Genomic DNA, 21,152 nt, shown 5'->3' with positions numbered 1-21,152 from the left:
AAAACAAAGGACAACAAAATATTCCAACATAAATAATAGTTTATTGGATTTTCAATTTTTTTCTTCAAATCATCTTTAAGTCAAGATAGATATTAAATCGTTTTTAATTTACTATAGTTTTATAAAAAACTTTCTGAATGTTTTTAAATGTTTTATTTACAAAAAAAATAATAATTAATAGTGCATATAGAAATGTTGGACTACTAAGGGCCTAATACCTCTTCCTCATTGCCTAGCAAAACTCCAGTTTAAACACACACTGGGAAACACTGGTGTTTTGTATGGTATGCGTGCGATGTGAAAGTGAAATTACTGAATTTGGCCACGATCAAATCTGACATGACAGCCAATGTACCAACTACTAATATACCATGATTTTTCACCAGTATTATACTACATTTTGATAATGATAAGTGCCACTACTGGACATGTAGCACGAAATCTGTGCATGTAGGCTCATCAATAAAAGCACTAAATTAGCCCAACTATACAAAGTAAAGATCCTATAGCACCACTACATGGCACGTTGCAGATGATATTTTCTTGTAGGCCTATCAATAACCACTATCCAGGGAGGACTCATATTTGGGTCCCTTCACTACTGAATGTGTTTTTCAAGTCTGTTCACTCTAAGCATTCCCTCATTAGACAAAGCGATTGGAAACTGGTCTGCAGCTGAGCAAGGCTGGTAGATATAGAACTTAGCGTTTCCTTCTGGAAGTAAAAGAATTAAAAATTATTAAATTATAAAACACACATACTTGCTAGCAAAAATTAATTATCTGCTCAGCTTAGTTTAGTTTCATTCACTTATCATTTAATTTATTCATTTTTTGTGAGTTGAGTGGCTGAGTGGTTAAGGTAGGGGCACCGCAACCAAGTCTCTTCTCAACCATTACTATGGTTGTAGAAGAAGTCTTCTTGAGCAACCTTTTGCACCAATAGGGTTTTACCCAGTGTATTGGTCCACATTGGTTCCTGTCATGGTAGACTGCATCTCTACTGTGGCTGACATGGGTCATTAGAGGGTCCAATCCATATTTCCCTAATTGAAGATGAATGGTATAAAACAAACAATAATAGTATGTCTATCATGGACATGGAGGGGGAGTAAAACATTCACTGTGATTAAAAAGCATGATTTAATTTCTCATCAATTAAGCTACAAGTCAACTGCTTGAATGTGTGTGCTAACACATGCTAAAAATAATATCTTACTAATTTGACATTCTTCAGATCAAATTCACTGATCCAATCAATGTTGTTCAAGTTAGACGAGAGATCTGCGAGACAGGTCGCCATCAACGGGAACAGGTCTTGAACGTGACGATGGTATGCGGCTTCAATCTTGACGTAGTCGCCAACAAATGGCTGTTGAAGCCGTGTTATCAGCTGGTGTTTGGCTTTCACGACTGATTGAAGATGGGATGTTAAATCATTCAGTTGAGAGATTTTACATTCTGGTATGAGAAAATATAGAATTACACATTACACAATTTAATTAATGCTTATGGTACAAATAATTTCATCAGGTGAAAGATGACACAAACAATTTTTTTTCTTTCACAGGATTAAATTGTCTGTTGTTGTTCACCTTTTTGGCCTTTGCCTTTTCATTTGTGTCTATTTTTCATTTTACTGGAGTAATAACTTTTCTAGTTGAATTAAATTATTTGTACTATATAAAACATTCATTATTATTTATAACACACCTACAACAAGCTGGCACAATTTACTGATTATGATTTAACTAACTGTCTAAATTAAAAAGCAAGATTTTTAGATAAAAAGATTTTGCAAAAATTACCAAGTATATCTACGTGTGTAATATCTCTAGTGTCCTTATCCAGCAGTCGGCATTGGATATCTAAAGAAACCTGCAAGAAAAAGAGGGGAAACTTCTTATTACTACAGACCCTTGTAATGGAACATCTCAAACTCTCAGGACCAAAGTCTCTTAAAACTATGAAAATTAAACTTTTCTTTAGTTCAAGTTGGTTTTTTTTATAGGATTGTATATTTTGTCTATTAAATCTAATTAAATTATTTTTCTAAAGCTGTCTACACTATCAAACTAATTTGCGAAAAAAAGTGTGATGTGCACAAATATGGTAGTGAATGCTTAAATATGGAAGTGATATGACATCATCATGTCCATATATAGGCACATGACATTTTTTTGTGACATAAAGTTTGATAGTGTAGACAGAACTTAAAGCCTGGTTTCCATAAAATTGCTACACCGTCGCTACAGCGTTTCCATTAAAATCGCTACACGCGCAGATGTCGCCGACGCAATCGGGAAGGCTCCCGATTCATTGCAGTCAAATCGGCAAAGTTCAACCATGTTCAACTTTGCCGGCGATGAATTGTATACGCGTACCAAAGAATATTTAGCGCTCGCGTACTAGATCCCCGATAAATTCTAGCGTTTCCATAGAATCGCTACGCTCTGTCGTGTAGCGATTTTATGGAAACCAGGTTTTATACATACTTTGTCAAGTTCTTTTCCTTGTCTACTTAGTTCTCTAAGTTGTTGAATCAAGTCTAGTGAATGATGCGACATGCTTGGAACATTTTTATTAGATTGTTCCTTGGTATCACCATGAATATTAAACTGAAAAAAAAACCATTAAAAAAATATAATTAGTATTACTAAATTAGTAAAGAATTAAACCAAGTATATTAATATCTGGACCAAAAAAACAAAATCTACAGACAGAAAAGCAGACCTCAATTGATTGATTATTAGGCCTACCTTGTCCTTGCTTGTTATACTACTCTAGGCCTACTTACTAGCCTTTCTACAAACTATAGGCTAGGCCTAGCATAGGCCTAGTATTATAGGACAGGGCCTTGCCTAGCCTGGCCTCTAGCCTTACTAACTAACCTAGGTAGGCCTAGCTAGAGCATACATAGGCTTAAGCCTAGCCTAGTTTAATAATTTAATGAAGTGATAATTGGACCTAGCCTACATACTTTTCCATGATGAGGTAAATGCCCAGTGCGTTCAGCTAGCCTTAAAATTGCTCCAAGATTGGGAGATCTAGATTTCATATCCCATGGGTTACTCATAATTTTATTTTGTTGTTACCTTAAAACAACTTCGAAACAGCCGCCATACTGTTTTGTGTGTAGATGTTGAAGTACATGTCGAAAGATAGAGGGCGATAGACTTGTTATAATTAGAGAGTTGTTGATATTATTTATTTGTTTATGATCCGGGGCGTTATTATTAATTTATTTCCCCGTGTATATTACATTTTTTTTTACATTTTTCGTACATATCATTGAATTCCATGATCTACAATTGACCAACTAAGCCTATTTTACAATTGTTATTGTATTTTTTCCTTTCTTGAAATTATTATTGTGTAATATTTTTTAACAAAAAATATACGCCTCTTCCGAATAAACGTCTCCCTCCAATAAACGCCCCTAAAAACCCTCCTGAAAACAACATTAACATCCAGCGACGCTATTCGAATAAATACGGTAAGCATTTTGTGACGAAACTAATATATATATAAGTATATATATGAAAATCAAAAATTTTCTGTATATACTTTTATTTATTTATTCAGGTAGGCTATAGTATGAAAACATTTACAAAAAGCAGACAAAGTCTGAAAAAAGGCCATTTATATGGCTGCAGTCGCGTGCGCGAATTTGAGTTAGTATTTACAGACCGACTGACCGACCAACAACCAGCCAACCAACCGACATAGCGAGCTCAGTAGAGAGAGATGTCTACATATATATTCATTTTAATTATTTAATTAGTAGATTTTTAAATTTCAATTCATCATTATTATTAGCCTACAAATAAAAATGTCTCATTTGTATATACATTTTAAATTTACTTATATTACATATTAAAACGGATAGTTAAAACGAAGCACATACAATTTAAACATACACAATTACAAATATTAAAATGTAACTCCCCAAGATTACGTTGGACGGACGCTAATGGTACAAAGAAAGCAAGTTTAAAAAGTTATTGTCCCCCAAAAACATGAAAAATGAAGATTAATTAAATCAGACTTTGAATAGATTATTTTTGTATTTTTAATAAAGTTAATCACTTCCGTAGAAAAAAAAACGGAAAAAAGTAATGTTTTCACTTATAAAATAACATAATAAATGGTTAAATTCAACCAAAAATCCATTGGCTGGCAGCCAATTTGACCATTTTGCTTTAAATTACAGTTTTTTCAGGTAAATAAATTTTGTTTAGATGCATTTTTTGGTGACAGTCGGTAACTATTATGTGACATTAAAATGGCATATTCAACAAAAAAAATGTTAAAAATTATTTTTCAGGGGGACAATACATCTTTAATACAAGTAATAGAAGTAGGTCTTAAAAATCGTTCAACCTTAATTGGCGTGGTTGGTCATCATCTCACCATTAGGTAAAATCGAAAAGAATACAAATATAATTGTTCATGGTATCGACAATTTGGATACCCATTCCAGTTTATCGAGCAAAGCCATCAATACAAGTGATCAATGGGATCGACATTCTTTAAAATATCGAGTTATGGAATTGGATATTGCGTATGGTCTTTTGGCCGAATTCCCTCTTTAAATCCAAAGACGATTATTGACTATTGGAATTATCTTTTTAGTCAATCCACCCATGGAGAAGAGTGGTGAACGTTACTTGTATTTACTAGTCGTAATTGTATTTTAAGTCTAATTAATTTAAAATTCAGTTTCCTCGAGGTTTTAAAACTTACATACATGCGAAAAGAAAATATACAGTTTTTGTAGAATAACTGGTGACGGCATATGAACTTCATTTTTTGAGTGGTAAGAATTAACCAAATCCCATACGTCCATAAAAAACACATCAGTATCAGCAAATACAGATTTCATAACCTGTCTCAACCTGTGTATTATGTAATCACTGCCGTATATAAATTGCGGCAATTTCGTGTGGTCTCTTGGATGGGGAGATTTTAACACCACGGGTGTGTCGGGACACCTTTCCTTGAAATGAAGAACAGCAATTTTTAATAACTGCAATCTTTCTATGTATGAATCCCGCGCCCATTGCGTATAATGTGCCCAAGGACTTATCACTATATAGTAATCGCATCCGACGAGATTTTTCAAAATATCCACCTCAAAATGTAACTCAGCTAATTTATAAGTATGCTGAACGCCTATTATAAATGGGTGAAAATAAAACGTTAGGTTTAAGGTATCACTTCTTTCTTCAATGTACTGGAATGTTATCTTAGTACTTAAATTCAAAGTTTTTACCAGAACCTCCCCCCATTGTCTAGTAGTTGAGTCGCACATTAATATTAGATGTTTCCCTCTGACGCATCTGCGTATTTCAGGTGGAGTCCATTGTTTCGTTTTGCAGACTAGCGAATGCCATACTTCCCCAGTCCAGTAACCGTCACTCAATGTACTTGGTATTATACCCTTACAGACAGGAAGATCAAACGATTCGACTAAATCTCTATTCACATTAGGATCTAAAAGAAACATATATGTATATATTATTATTGATTCAAGTTTTGCGGTACACCACGTATATTAGTTCTGAAAAAAACACGACGTTTCGATCAACAATTCAGAGAACTATACGTGGTGTACCGCAAAACTATATATCAACATTGGATTTCGCCATGCAAACCTTCAAACAATGTATTATATCAGTGTTTGGATAGAGCAGTCAAATCCCTTGCGTTGCGCTTCCTTATGTCATTACGTTGCCACATAGTGGAAACAAGTTTAAAATTAGGTCTTTATATCAAGTCAAAAAGTAATTTACTAATCTTAATTTAATTCATAATAATAACGTACAATACTTTTAGTAAAGCTCTGTCTACACTATTAAACTTTATGTGACAATGTGTCCATATATGGACATGATGATGTCATATCACTACCATATTTGGGTATGTCACTACCATATTTGGGCACATGACATTTTTTTTGTTTTGTCAAACTACGGTAGTTTGATAGTGTAACAGACAGAGCCTAAAGAGGGGTAAGAACCAAAAAAGGAAAAGCTTCATGTATAAACTGAAAAAAGAGGAAAAGACAACGGGGTCAGAAACAATTCAGTTAAATTAATTAAATTATTTATTTGTACTATGAATTGTAAAATTACATCGTTTGTTGTGAGAAAATCAACTCGGCGTCACTGCCTATCATTTCATTCACATTTATTTAATAACCATCGTTTATAACATGCCGACATTGTTTGAGGGTTTGCATGGCGAAATCAAATGTTGATATAAAGTTTTCGGTACACCACGTATATTAGTTCTGAAAAGAACTGTTGAGTTTCTCGACGTTTCGATCAAAATGCTTTGAGTGAGGACGATCAAAGCATATTGATCTAAACGTTGAGAAACTCAACAGTTCTTTTCAGAACTAACATACGTGGTATTACCGCAAACTTTATATCAACATAATTATAATAGGCCTACAATTACAGTATAATAATTGATGGCAAGGATCTTTGCTAGCTTCCTGTAAGTTGTTCGTCTACATTCTGGTCAGGGTGAAGTCATTAATTAAGCTACCAAACTTTCGAACAGAAATGACAACATTAAATGTAATTACATGCTTTGGTTTTGAATTGAATGATGTTACTTTAAATATACGGAGAAGGTATAATACTTGTAGTTTTGATTGATAATGAACTAAATTATTATAGAAAAGAAAAAGGTCGAAATTGGTCATGATACCAGGAAAATAATGTCCTGTTACGAACATACGAATTATTTTGATTAGAAATGTCCTGTCCTGTCCTGTCCGGGGTGATACAGAAAAAAGGATAGAGTGGAACAGAGGATAGAGCAGAACAGAGTGGTTTTTGGAATTCATGAACAAATACAAGTCGTGTTAGATATCAGGTAAAGATTAATGCCTATTGTAACATACGAATTATTTTGATTAGAAATGTCCTGTTCTATAGTGAAACAGGGTGATACAGAAAAAGGATATTACTTCTGTGATTTTTGGCATTCATGAACAAATACAAGTCGTGCTAGATAACAGGTAAAGATTAATGCCTATTGTAACATACGAATTATTTTGATTAGAAATGTCCTGTTCTATAGTGAAACAGGGTGATACAGAAAAAGGATATTACTTCTGTGATTTTTGGCATTCATGAACAAATACAAGTCGTGCTAGATAACAGGTAAAGATTAATGCCTATTGTAACATACGAATTATCTTGATTAGAAATGTCCTGTTCTATAGTGAAACAGGGTGATACAGAAAAAGGATATTACTTCTGTGGTTCTTGGCATTCATGAACAAATACAAGTCGTGCTAGATAACAGGTAAAGATTAATGCCTATTGTAACATACGAATTATCTTGATTAGAAATGTCCTGTTCTATAGTGAAACAGGGTGATACAGAAAAAGGATATTACTTCTGTGGTTCTTGGCATTCATGAACAAATACAGGTCGTGTTAGATATCAGGAAAAGAGTAGGGCCTAATGCCTAAATTTTGTAACATACGAATTATCTTGATTAGAAATGTACATCTGAAATCACAAATGAATATAAATCTCTTTTAATCAAAATTAGTTTCTTTAAGGTAACGAAGAAACCGTCAAGAGGGTATTTACCATCTAATTTCGTGTTTCTTTCATTGGTTTGATAAAAATAAATTTACACATTCATGAAATTATCTTATACAAAAATAGAAACATTTGGAAAACATGACCTAGGAAGAAATTGAGAAGCTCAGCTAGCTGCATATAGATCTGATCAAGCCATGTGTGGCTATTATGAGCTGGTGATGCATTGTCAATGTTGCATGTTTAAAGTATAGCATCTCTCCTCCCCCACTTCTTACCTGTAGAAGAGTTGATGATTATATGAAATTGGCTTTTCATAACTGCATATCTGACATTTCTATGAAATAGAAGAAATAATTTTGTAAAATGTATACGTCTGCTACACGATAAGAAAACTCCGAAAATGTGAGGGACCGAGAATCTGGGTTGTATTTTATGTACGAGCAACTAGCTGTGTTTTAAGATAGCTTCGAAAATGTGAAGGACCGAGAATCTAGGTTATATTTTATATAAGAGCAACTAGCTGTGTTTTACCCGAACATGTCTCCCTTGACATCATTTCCACATACAATTAATATAATCCTATTTTATATCAGACTCTTAATTAAGCTTGGTTCCCACTAGGACATAGTGTCGCTAGTGGGAACTAAGCTTAACTGAGATTCTACTATTTGAATATAAATTACAGTAGTAATCCACATCGCAGGGGGTTCGCAGTCGGTTAAGGGGGGTTCGCTGTAAAAGGGGGGGGGGGGGGGGGGGGTTCGCCCGAACCAAAAAACCTCCCTGGCTACGGGCCTGCAAGCAATGCGGCGAGAGTTAGATTCGAACCTCGGTCTAACGATCAGCCAGTAGTCGAACGTCCAACACACAACGCCACACGCCCTCACAGATATGGATGGTAATTTAATATTTAGAATAGTTTACGGTACCTTTACGGTAGTAGTAACGGTGTAGTGGAAACACAGAGGAGGGGATGGGGGAATAATAACCATAATTTAATAATATCCTAATAATGTCACATAATCAAATTGATCAATATTCTTACTTTGAAAAATAATTGTCTACAACATTCTTAGGAACCTTCTGGAAATTCTTGTCAACACTGCTCTTGTTAGTTCTCGTGGATATAAGCGAATCACATGGTAATGTTTTTGGTTTATTGCAAATAAACATTACTCCACCTAGTGCTTCAGGAAAAGCGTACTCGCATTTGTTTACCCAACTTCCAACGCGTTTTATTGCACACGAGGATGTTTCAGTACGTTTATTTTTAATAAATGTGCCGATCCAGTAAACGCGATCTTCTACCGGCCATTCGATATTTTCGAGATAATACACAGCTTCTTGGGGATGAACAAGCTGGATGGTTGGTGTAGCTTTTCCTTCACTCGAAGCTAAGAAAATCACTTCGTATGTCCCGTTGTCAAAGTCAAGTACTTTACCCGTGGAACGTGTACCGTTTATATCAATTGTTGCAAAAATAAAATCTCCACCTTTTATACGTTGACGACCAAATTTGTCTTTGAAATCAACAAAAATACTAAAAAATTCTCCCTTTCGAATGTTTGTGTTATTAATTCGAAGTTTTGTTTTTGAAACGTCAGGTAAGTCCATTGTACCTGCTGAACGGGCCATATACGTATGCTGAACTCCTTTGCTAATTCTGGACGCCTTCACCACCTGGTATCGAGGTATTCTTGTTTTAACAGACGTATATACGGTTACAGGCATATACACTCCAAACGTAGCCCTAAATACTCCGATTCTACTATTCGCCTATAAAAAGATAAATAAATAAAATGTATTTGACGGTGTATAGAATTATCAGTAAAACTACCGATTACCTCATGTAGTAAAACACATTCTAACCATGTCCATAAGTCAAACTATTTATGTTTTTTTTAGGAGTGGGCATGGTACAAAGCGGCACGTGAAGGAAAACGATCGAGTTGCCATCGTGTATTGTACTGGATGGAACACCAACATACATCGTTCATTTTAAAGATCAACCATCATTCTTTACACCACAAGACAATCAGATATTAACAGGAGAAACAAGAATACTCAACCAAGTAGAAACTAAAATTAAAGAACCAGTGACGTAACGCAGAGGACTGAGGCCTCTGGCTTAGGAACCACAAGGGGACCTCCAACGCTCGATGCCTCGGGTGTTTTTAGCCTTTTTCGACATATTTTAATGTCTGCTCAGCACTCCCCATCCCTACCCCCACCCCCGTGAGATCCGGGGGCCCCTGGGTTTAGCCATTACGCCACTGTAAAGAACAAGCTTATTAAATTTGGACGACAATGACATATTACGTCCTCACAAACGGGAAATAAGTCATGACGGATATAGGCCTATTATTTTTTTTTAAATTAAAATATTAACAAAACATAAAAAAAAAACATTTATTTTTTGAATATATAGACAAACAACACAAGAATGAAGGTGTAAATACAGTATCTCTATTGTATTCTGTTAAATATAGAATATACAGCCTTAGGCCTGTCAATGCATACCTTTGTTACCGAGATCATTACATGACACTCTGCATTAATTTCCTACATTTTGCATGTTATAAACTTTAGTTCATCCTTCGCTGCAGGAAATATACATAGTCGCATTATACAATAATGATGATGTTGAAATCTTAACTAACAATTTTAAGGTGTATTCTCCCCCAAAACATGAAAAATGAAGATTAATAAAAAAAACTTTGAATTGGCAATTTCGCAGTTTTGATCAAGTTAATCACTTCTGTAAAAATAACTTAAACAAATAAAGTTGTTACTTATAAAAAGACAAACTAAACGGTTAAATTCAACCAAACCCCCATTGAATTTCAGTCAATTTTTTTCGTTAAATTACAGTTGTTTCAGGAACATAATTTTCGATCAAATTTTTGCTCAAAGTGAATAGGCCTAACTATTGTTTATCTATCATTTTAGGCTATACCCTCTTCACACACCAAACTTTCTTGCATGTTATAATTATTTTAAACTATGTATTTTATCTGTATTTGAAATGCTTTATTTGTATTTTACCAAATTTTAACCTTTTTAACTCATTTTTATTTTTTATGTGAATTTTTAACTTTGAACAAACAGAAATAATTTCAAACCATGTACATATTTTACTATGTTTGACCATTAAAAAATAAATGAAAATGTATTATGTGAAATTTTATTTAAAAATATTTTTTTCAGGGGGACAATAATATATCTTTAAGTAGATGCATCAAACAGATTATCAAATTATTGTTTGATATCCGAACGTTAACATTACTAATATTGTATACTATAGAGATTTGTTATTTATTAATATTTAAGCATTACTTGTACTTAACCGTGTGTTTAATATTATTTATGTAAAAATGTATATAAAAATAATTAACTGCACGGTGGCGGAATCGCAATTTATATCCGAAACAGTGTGACCTTCTGTCGTCGAACAAACTTAGAATCAGATGATATCGAATGTGTTTGGATTGAAGTAAAATGTAATCAATGACGCTCAATGTTAATTTGTTCTGTTTACAGACCGTCCTCTAGTCCAGCTGAGTTTTTCACTAAACAAAAATATTGATAAGGCGGTCTGCGAATGTAAACAAATCATAGTTCTTGGTGATTTTAACATTGACATGTCTAGTACAACTAGTATGTCTAGTGACAGTACCAATCCTTTAACCTCATGTTTTGACCAATTCCAAATGACCCAATTAATTAATGAGCCAACTCGAGTCACTAAATCAACACACACCACAATCGATCTAATATTTAGCTCAAATCTTGAACTTGTAAGCGAAAGTGGTGTATTGCCTGCTCTAATTAGTGACCATTATGTTGCGTATGGTATCCAAAATTGGAAAACTCCTAAAAACGGAAACGTTCGTTCATTACACTTTAGACGTTTTAAAGATAAAAACCATGATGCCTTCCAATACGACCTAATGTGTGCACCATGGAAAAATGTACTTAACTCATGTGGCACTCGTTGTTTATGGGTATTTTTAACTGTCACGCACTAACCAAATGTAAACGCGTCCGAAACGCATCGCTGCCATGGCTTGATGGTGAAATAATGCAACTTATGCGGTAACGTGATTGCACGCATAAAAAGGCTAAACAATCTGGTTTAGAAATAGATTGGAACACCTACAAAACGTTACGGAATAAGTACGTTACTGATAAAATCCGGACCAAAACTATTTTAAATCAACTATCGGAAAGAACAAAGGTGATTCGTCAATGCTATGGAAGAAACTAAAAGAGGTCATTCCAATACAAAATCAGCCCAAAATTGTATTATTTCCAATAATGGAATTACTATCAACAATCCTGACGACATTGCTGATATATTGAATGAACATTTCTCAACAATCGGTGAACGTATGGCGAATGCTACAACCAGTAGTATATTTGAATCAAACCAAAACGTCAAATTCACTCGAAAAATGTATATTGCCAGACATCACAGAAGAATTTATTCAAATTCAAATATTAGTAATCTCTGCTGGTAAAGCAACAGGTCCAGACGACGTCAGTGTAAAAATGCTAAAACTAGCTTACCCACACGTGACAAAGTCATTAACCCATGTCCTAAACCTATCAATACGATGCGGACATTACACTACAGAGTGGAAAAAGGCATCTGTTACACCTATTCACAAAGGAGGAGACAAAAGTAACACTAATAATTATAGACCGATTTCCATCCTACCAATTGTTTAAAAAATGTTAGAAAGGTGGTTACATTCGGCCGTCTATTCGTACCCTGATGTGAACAAGCTGATCCCATATTGTCAATCAGGGTTTTGACCGTTGCATTCAACTGAAACAACGTTACATGACTTTAAACCAACGAGTGTTTACATGCCATGGAACAGGGTAAAATGACTGGTACTGTTTTCACAGACCTGAGCAAGGCATTTGACTCAGTTAATCATGAAATTCTGTTAGAAAAACTCAAATTTATGTGCATGTCACCATCCGTAATGGAGTGGTTTAAATCATATTTAAGTGATTGCAGTCAATATGTAAACATTGGTGGCACAAAATCGAAGACGCGACCACTAAACATTGGTGTGCCACAGCGTTCGATTTTGGAACCACTGCTTTTATCATTTACACAAGTGATACAAAATTGTATTCCTAAAAACTGTAAGTTGTTCATGTACGCTGACGATTCAACCTTGACATGTAGTTTACCAACCATAGACGAAATTGAAACAAATTTAAATATAGTATTAGATATAGTACACAATTGGGCAAACAGAAACAAACTCACTATAAATGCAAACAAAACTAAATCAATGCTCATCGGATCGAAAAAGAAAACATCTATACTAACGACCTTAATCTAAAAATTGCAAACAATTCAGTTGAAAAGGTACAATCCTTTAACTGCTTAGGTGTCATAATTGTTGTAATAGTTGTTCAGCAGTCATCTGAACCATTTCATTTGTTTAAACTTTATTCATTTCGGCAAACAATTAAAAGCTACCTTAGCAATAGACATCAACTCACTTCATTTAACTCAATCAATTTCAAAATGTCCAAAAGTATATGCGGTGTACCCCAAGGGTCTATACTGGGACCATTATTGTTTTTGATTTGTCAACGACATACCTAACACATCCAAACTTCTAATTTTTTTTTATTTGCCGATGACATAAATATATTTTACTCACATAAAAATAAAGAGACATTATTTACAATTATTAATGCTGAACTTATTAAAGTTCCAAATTGGTTAAATTAAACAAGCTTTCCCTTAATATTCAAAAAACAAATTATGTTCTGTTTAATTATAAAGTTAAAGCTTCTATTAATGATCATATTGTTATTGATAATTTTATTATATTAACGAAACTAAATTCCTTGATATCACTATAGATGAAAAATTAACATGGAAACCTCACCTTCATTTAATTAGTAATATAATTTCACGAAATATTGGCATTATGAATAGACTTAAACATATACTTCCTTCTAATATACTCATAACCCTATACTGTACCTTAGTTTTAACGTATATTTCATATTGCAATTTAATTTGGGCCGCAACTATTGGTAAATTTGAAACATTATGTCCTTGAACAAGCCTTGAATCATCACATATTGATCATCTGTTCAAATTACAAAAGAGAGCCTTGAGAATTTGTGATGGCTCATCATTTCATTCTCATACCAAACCTTTATTCCTTAAGTTTAATGTTTTGAACATTTACGATATTAATAAACTCCAAACGGCTCTGTGCATGTATCGTATTCATAATTTAATTATTCCACCTCATATTTTCTTCATAATTTGTTAAATCATCTGACAAGCATACATTAATATTAGACATGCAGATGATTATGTAACAGAAACAACAACAAACCTTAGACGTAATTCTGTTTGATATACTGGTCCCAAACTTTGGAATTCTCTCTCGTTTGAATTAAAAAACAAACCACCCAATGCTAATTTTAAATATAACCTCAAGAAATCTCTGGTTTGTACATATGGTGAGTAATTGCCTGACATGCACAATCTGATTTGTTTTGCCTATGTATTTCCTTTTCTCTCAAATAATGTATCGATTACATTTCCATTATATTGTTATTGTTTTAAATTATTATGTGCCATGATTTTACATATTTCAATATGCATATTTGCTTTTTATCTCATAGGCCTATCCGAATACTACTCTGTTTATTTATTTATTTATTTTTTTTTAACTCATGTTTTTTCTACTTCTTTATTATCCTTTTTATCACATATTTATAATTATAATAATAATAATGTATGTATAGTAATTTTTTAACTGGGGGTAAAAAAAAAGTTCTTTAACTTATTTGACCTCCATCCACATGTTTCTCTAAATCTAATTTATAATTAATCTATGTTTTATTAGAATGAACAACTGTATTAATTTGATGTGTGTGGAAAATGTAATAAACAAACAAACAAACACATTTATACCAATAAAATAATGTGTTCACTTATTATCGATAATAATAACGAGATACTTGTCCAAATACCTGATTAACTGTAGGGCTTGTGTGGTGGTGCATGTTGTAACGTTTAATTAATACAGCAATTTAACTGTATTAATAATGCTAAATTTAATTGCATATATACTGCAGTGTCCTCTTATTCGGTTACCGGTATATCAACATTTTTGGAGCAAGACTTTCGTAGAATTTCTTTTTTATCCACATTGACAACCAATAATTATTACTACAGTATAATATTAGCATCCGGTTTCGTCATAAATGAAAATAATATTTATGACAATGTTATTATTTTTCAAATAGACACATTTTGTAAATCATTGTGCTAGGGAAGAGTAAAATAATAAAAACGAGTAAAATCGATCTTTATCGATTTATTGATGATAATTATCGTACATAATTCGATGCCAAAGGAATTGTGTTGCGGTTCTTTTATATGAACTTTATTTATTCACGGGACTGAGTACAGCACAACTCGTTCAATCAACATTGATTGTTTTTACACAAGTTTGTGATATTACAAAATCAATAAAACACCATATAAATACTAAAAAGAAAATTACAGCAGAATCCCTTCACCCCCTATTTAAGGGAAACCAACCGGTGCTTCCCGCGTAAACGGGAACTTTTATCCTTGCAAGTGTCTTTTTTTTATAAGGATTCTATAATATCTCTATATTCTTTATGTTTAAAATCAATATAAAAGGGTACGAAAATATGTTTGCAAAAGTTGATAAAAAAACACAATGTTAAGAGAATAAAAGAATATGGATCAAAATTGTATTTGTACAGTTGTCTAGAAGAAACAAATAATAATAATTATAATAATAATTCAACATTTATTAGTTTCTATCAATGGTATAACAATACAATAAAAAAGAATGATAATTTATAATGAGAAAATACAAAAAATACCATTAATAGAGGATCTTGCAAGAAGAGAATACTTGTCACGCAAGACCCATAAACAAAAGAAAAAAATACATTTGTATATAATTATTAAATAAAATAAAAAAGTCATGACAAAAACAGTTTGAAGGTCTAGTTTGAGTACAATGATAACAAATTACTTTTAAGTTTTTTACGAAAAGTTGGGAGAGAGGAAGAGTTAACAATACTTGTATCTAATTGATTCCAAATTAAAGGGCCAGAAACATAAATAAAGTGGGAAGAACTAGTTAATCTTACAAAAGGAATAGTTAACTGAAACTTATGAACAGTACTTCTTAAATTATGATATATGGTATAGTACATGAGATTTAGACTTTTAAATCAAACTAATTTTAAGAAAAGGTTTTTTTTTATGAAATGTCTTCTTTAGAAATGAACACATTTATCAACGTTAGGACATTTTTCGACAACGGGAAGTAGCCTAATACAACAAATAATACAATTCATTTTATTTAAAACAAAATTAAAAAGGCGAATTATTGAAAAAAAATGTCAATGCCGAGGCTATGAAGTGGCTGGATATCAATGGAAGAGATATATAAAAATAAGCTAAAAGCTGCTAAAATAAAAACTGTAAAATAAACCGTTCGGATAACACAGCCCTTAAAGACAAGCAAGAATTGTATGTTGAGGATGGGTTTCTATATTACTCGATAACATTTTTATAAATAAGCCTTATAATAATTGCGAAATTCTCTGATGGATAGTACACTCACTGCGTTGGGATAACAACCCCCAGTTCAATTATGTTGTTACGTCCCGTGGGGTGAAAATAAGAGAGAGGGACAATCACTATAGGCCTATTAAAACTACGAACCCTTGTCATCAAGCCTTGAGGATGCCATAATGTACTAAAATGTTACAAGGGAATTGTAATTCTCTTTTTAAAATCAACACATTCCCATGATGCTTTTTTTTCTGCTAAATGCTAATAATATAGTGTTAATAGTTCCAGTGGGCAAATACTGATTGAATCAACGTTAATTCAACGTTATCTGCAAACGTTGAAATGACGTCGGAAAAGTGTTGAAAATGAAAGTTTGCATCAAAAAAATGTCAACGTTGATTCAACATAGAAATTATAATGAAACAACGTAAACATTTGGTTGAATATGAAAGTTTGTATCAACGTAACTTTCAACGTTAATTTAACGTTGGAATTATTAACGTTATTTTAACATTGAAATTATAAACGTTGAAATAGCTAGTAATTTAGTTGAATATGAAAGTTTTCATCCAACCTTTATTCAATGTTGAAAACTTGTTGCCTATTTAACAAAAAATACCAACTGAATGTCAATGTTAAATTAATGTTGAGATAACATTTATAAACAAACGTAATAATTGATTGGAAGTACTTTTTTCAACGTTGAAAACATTTTTTTAAACCAAAATTGTCAACTAGATTGATAAATTAAAGTTAAAATAACACTGATAAACAACGTATTTTCCCCGTAACCTCCGTCGGATGCTAAAAGTTATAGTTAAATGTTAAAATAGCAATCTGATAAACAAACATAATAGTTGGTTAAAAACACTACATATAACTTCAACCTTTTTTCAACATTGAAAACGTTATTTTAAACAAAAATGTCAACTAAATTTTAACATTATTTCAATGTTAAATTAGCATTGATAAATAAACGTAAAAGGTTAGTTAGAAAGACAATGTTATTTCAACGTTGAATCATTTTCGTTTAGAATACGTTAACATGATTTCAACAACATCAACAAGATTTTAACATTAATTTAACGTTAAAATTATGTTTTGTGCCCACGGGAAAACAGCTGTTTATATATAAATTAATGTATTCTGTAAACCGTTAAATTGTGAGATTATTTGAAAAGGGCTGTCTTTTTTTAAATCTTCGATGAAACTACATTACTCATTTTGCCAGATGAACACCCCAACCCAATTTTTGTGAGGGTGATGTGACGCGGAATATTTTCATATGAGTTGAAGTTTCTTTTTATACGATTTCGTGCCGAGAGATCTATTATCTACAGTTTGAGCAACAAGATGCAAGAAGGATTTGAAAGTAAATTTTAGTCTTACCGATAATAGTCCAATAATTGCCAAACTTGTTACAAACAAGAAACAAATTAGTTTCTTCTGGGTAAGTGTCATCTTGTGACGACGTTGTGTTAATTAAAGAGTATGCGTTGTGTGTAACAGAATCCGTATGACGTGTTACTGCATGCAAATAACTTTAGCCTGTAATTACCGTAGTACTACTGTAATATCAATTATGAAACTATAATGATGATTGTTATCATAACAGTATAGAGGGCGTGGTTTAATACTTTTGTTTAGATTTGTCTCTCTCATCACTGGCTGTCTTTAAACATGTGGACAAATAACGCAAGGACTTGTATCGGTCAAACTGGCAACGCGCATACCTGCTAAAGCACTGCTGCCAATAAAAGAAATACGCTCCATCTGTTGCCGCGGCCATCAATAGAAAGTTGCGCAAAAACTGTCACTATTAAATCTGAACAGCAACATTAAAATGTATAAATCGTATGCGCACTCTGATTGCCCTTATGATATGCCTGCATCGATGATTAACAAACAACAACAATTTTAATTTCATTTCACAAATCGGTCGTGTGCGCAGTGCAATATTTATGAGTCTCCGTAATTTATCCTGTGATCTTATTTTGTAGTGCTCGGTGAATGTCAAGTCAAGTTATCAACCGGCCTAATCGAATCGGGGTCGACCCTGCTGGGAACTTCCGCCGCAGCGCCGCGCCTCTGAAGCCGAACTATGTTGTAACACGCTCTGTCGGCAACGGACATGTAACCTTTGATGTTATTTTTTTAGATTCACTGCATTTTAAGATGCCGACGCGCGTATTAACAAATGGTAATGATTTCTTGTGATTTGTAAAATTTAATTGGAATGCATTTCAAATCTCTAATGCTGTTTTTATTTTATTGGTGTGCAAACTCCTCTTTCCATTAAAAACAAGATTTGCCTTTTTTATTTAGGTCTACTTCTAAAGATAGATGATTGTTCCACTTACATTGATAACGAGGTAGGCCTGTGATCTGACATTTTTCTTTGCTTGTTTGTTTTGTGCGTGTTTTTCCTTCATTGATGCCATTCGACAAAGGAAATTTGCATTTTTGGCGTTTCACACGTAACGCAGCAGACATTGCCTTTAAAGTTATAGAGGGGGTATGTAGGATATCATGCTGCTTACAACGTGTGTACAGCCTTTCCGTTCCACGGTGTGATTGTAGGAGGGTTGATCATTTTTCTTTCTTTGTTTCCAAGTTATTTAAAATAATGGCTGACAAAACTGAGCGAACCTTTATCATGGTTAAGCCCGATGGGGTTGAGAGAGGTCTTATTCCTGAGATTATGAAACGTTTTCAACGAAAAGGCTACAAACTTGTAGCCGCAAAATTAATGAAGGTGAGAGAAAGTCTCATCATTTTTGTCATTCAATGACATTGTTTGGCGGCGTACCCGGTTTATGCTGCCTACGCCTCCAATACTTGCCTTGACCTAGAATACTACTAGACTAGGCCTAGCCTAGTTATGAATGAATTGAGTTATTAGGCTCATCGTAAAATGTAATTCTTCTATTTTTGGGGGGTTACGAGTACGATGATATAAATCGGTCGGGTTTTAATTGAATATAAATTATTTTGTTGCAATTATAATACTTCTTATGGTTTTGTATGTATTTTGGTAGAGCGCCGAGCCTGGCCCTGCTAGCTAAGGTTTATGTATTTTAAAAAAACAGTATTATGGCTAAAGCCAGTCTAATTAAGGCTGGTAAATAGAAGATTTTTATGATGATCAACAAATTTAAACAAATTTTATTTTATTATGACCCAACAAAGCTTCTGTGCAGGCGACCCTTCCATTGCATATCGTGTAAGCAATTAAAATTGAAAATATGTTTTACTATAATTATATTGCTGGAGTTACCACAGAGTAATAATAATATAATATGTTGAGTATGATTATCCATCCTTATTTTGCAATTTCATTTCAGGCTGATCTTGAACATGTTCAGGAACATTACAGTGACCTGAAAGCCAAGAAGTTTTTTCCAGGTCTGTGCAAGTACATGTCTGAGGGACCTGTGTTCCCAATGGTATGGGAAGGCACAGATGCTGTCAAACAAGGAAGAATTCTTCTTGGTGAAACCGATCCTGTAAGTATAGCCGAGCCTTTTTTACAACATTTTTTTTTAATCTTATGTGTGTTCATCCCATTTTTCCATATGTTCCTCATCTCTTTACATATATTTTTCTCTAAACACATTTTCATTTCAATACACTATACATAATATTCTATTAACTAATAACAATGTTTGTTTATACCATCTGTTTACATACAATTTTCGTTTTAAGTTGTATTCATTTCTTTACATTTTCCATTAACAAATATATTTTTCTATTTGACTTAGTTGTTTTTTTTTAAACATCATCTGCATACATATTTTATACTGTTTTTTTAAATTTTTTTAAATTTTTATTTTATTCAATCGAAACCAACAGCGATAATTACCGCCACTAACAGGTTTGATACAAACAAAGCCAGGACTGTTTAAAGCACCTTGATTGGTCCTAACATTGATCAAGGGCTTCTCTCATCCAGTGCCCACCTTGACCAGAGGAAAGGCATGGGCCAATACAAATGCCTAACCGGACCCCAGCTCCATAAACAGTATTCATTTCTTTATGCAAATTATCTATTAACACATTTTATGTTAAATAAATCCATCCATCTCCTACGGATTTGTCCCATTTATTTCTTTATCTGTACAAATTTGCCATTTTTTACAACATATCCATTTTGCTTAAATCTAATATATCTATTTTTTTTCTTATCCCTTACAAACATTTTATGTCTGAAGTTAGCAGACTTGCCAGTTTTACAGAATTTCTTTTTCATTTATTCATCAGTGCAAAATTACTTCCATTTATTGTCATTTGCATATAAAATATACATAAAAATTATGTATGAAATATTATGTACAGTATGTTAATAATATAACAATCCTTTTTTGGGGTTTTATTTCACAGTTACAATCACTACCAGGAACCATTCGTGGGGACTTTTGCATCAACATTGGACGCAACATTTGCCATGGCTCTGACGGAGTGGATAGCGCAAAGAAAGAAATTGGCCATTGGTTCAACAAGACTGAACTTACAGATTGGAAGCCAACAGAAAACGCATGGATCTACGAATAGGCGACTGTACCGTTTTAAATGAGTACAACAGTATCTGCAGTTTCCACTAGAGCTAATTAGAGCGTGTTTGTGTGGGGTGCAGCAGAGAAAAATAAAAAACTGCTTTCCATGAAAGACAGATTTAAAATTTACATGGGTCCAAAAGAATTCAGAATAAAAAACTTAAAATTCCTTTAGGTTTAAAACCAGCTAAATAAATAATATATATTGTATAAATTGAATTGCCAGATGAAAAGCCTGTAATATTTTCAAGAGACAGCTAATAATATTTTGTCACAATAATGGTGTGGAGTTCACAATAAATTGATCATGTAAAGAGTATTTTATGTGTTACTGTGCTTTTCTATGGTAGTTGAATGGTTGAGGCATGGTGCCGCAAACCTGAGACTTGCAGCCTACTGGGCTGAGTTGTG

At 33.1% G+C, this 21,152-nt stretch overlaps 3 protein-coding genes across 3 annotated transcripts; 1 reads left to right on the top strand and 2 right to left on the bottom strand.

Annotated features, from left to right (window-relative positions):
• Positions 1-19: 19 nt before the first annotated feature.
• Positions 20-3,125, bottom strand: LOC144842275 (uncharacterized). Its single transcript, XM_078698702.1, has 5 exons — positions 2,980-3,125; positions 2,495-2,617; positions 1,808-1,877; positions 1,219-1,460; positions 20-714 (listed from the first exon to the last, which is right to left on the bottom strand). Exons 1-5 carry the CDS (start codon positions 3,073-3,075, stop codon positions 625-627), a joined length of 621 nt encoding a protein of 206 aa, XP_078554828.1. The 5' UTR covers positions 3,076-3,125; the 3' UTR covers positions 20-624.
• A 1,576-nt stretch (positions 3,126-4,701) lies between these two features.
• LOC144842602 (NXPE family member 4-like) lies at positions 4,702-17,695 on the bottom strand. The gene is made up of 4 exons (XM_078699050.1): positions 17,578-17,695; positions 8,617-9,347; positions 7,847-7,905; positions 4,702-5,495 (listed from the first exon to the last, which is right to left on the bottom strand). The coding sequence occupies exons 1-4, from the start codon at positions 17,647-17,649 to the stop codon at positions 4,735-4,737; spliced, it is 1,623 nt and encodes a 540-aa protein (XP_078555176.1). The 5' UTR covers positions 17,650-17,695; the 3' UTR covers positions 4,702-4,734.
• A 1,033-nt stretch (positions 17,696-18,728) lies between these two features.
• On the top strand, positions 18,729-21,060 carry LOC144843771 (nucleoside diphosphate kinase B-like). Its single transcript, XM_078700708.1, has 3 exons — positions 18,729-18,943; positions 19,533-19,694; positions 20,569-21,060. Exons 1-3 carry the CDS (start codon positions 18,815-18,817, stop codon positions 20,737-20,739), a joined length of 462 nt encoding a protein of 153 aa, XP_078556834.1. The 5' UTR covers positions 18,729-18,814; the 3' UTR covers positions 20,740-21,060.
• The last annotated feature ends 92 nt before the right edge of the window (positions 21,061-21,152 follow it).

Source organism: Antedon bifida, chromosome 5 (assembly GCF_963402885.1).
Source record: "Antedon bifida chromosome 5, ecAntBifi1.1, whole genome shotgun sequence".
Taxonomy (NCBI): Eukaryota; Metazoa; Echinodermata; class Crinoidea; order Comatulida; family Antedonidae; genus Antedon; species Antedon bifida.
Note: the sequence above shows the minus strand (reverse complement) of the source record. Positions and strands in the feature narration are given on the sequence as shown.

Coding starts and splice junctions, on each gene's coding strand:
- LOC144843771 (XM_078700708.1), top strand. CDS start 18,815: ATGGCTGACAAAACTGAGCGAACCTTTATCATGGTTAAGCCCGATGGG. Junction 18,944..19,532: donor TAGCCGCAAAATTAATGAAG/GTGAGAGAAAGT, acceptor ATTTCATTTCAG/GCTGATCTTGAACATGTTCA. Junction 19,695..20,568: donor TTCTTGGTGAAACCGATCCT/GTAAGTATAGCC, acceptor TTTATTTCACAG/TTACAATCACTACCAGGAAC.
- LOC144842602 (XM_078699050.1), bottom strand. CDS start 17,649: ATGACACTTACCCAGAAGAAACTAATTTGTTTCTTGTTTGTAACAAGT. Junction 9,348..17,577: donor CAATTATTGGACTATTATCG/GTAAGACTAAAA, acceptor ATCTTTTTATAG/GCGAATAGTAGAATCGGAGT. Junction 5,496..7,846: donor AATCATCAACTCTTCTACAG/GTAAGAAGTGGG, acceptor TGTTTCTTTTAG/ATCCTAATGTGAATAGAGAT.
- LOC144842275 (XM_078698702.1), bottom strand. CDS start 3,075: ATGAGTAACCCATGGGATATGAAATCTAGATCTCCCAATCTTGGAGCA. Junction 2,618..2,979: donor ATTTACCTCATCATGGAAAA/GTATGTAGGCTA, acceptor TTTTTTTTTCAG/TTTAATATTCATGGTGATAC. Junction 1,461..1,807: donor TACACACGTAGATATACTTG/GTAATTTTTGCA, acceptor TTCTCATACCAG/AATGTAAAATCTCTCAACTG.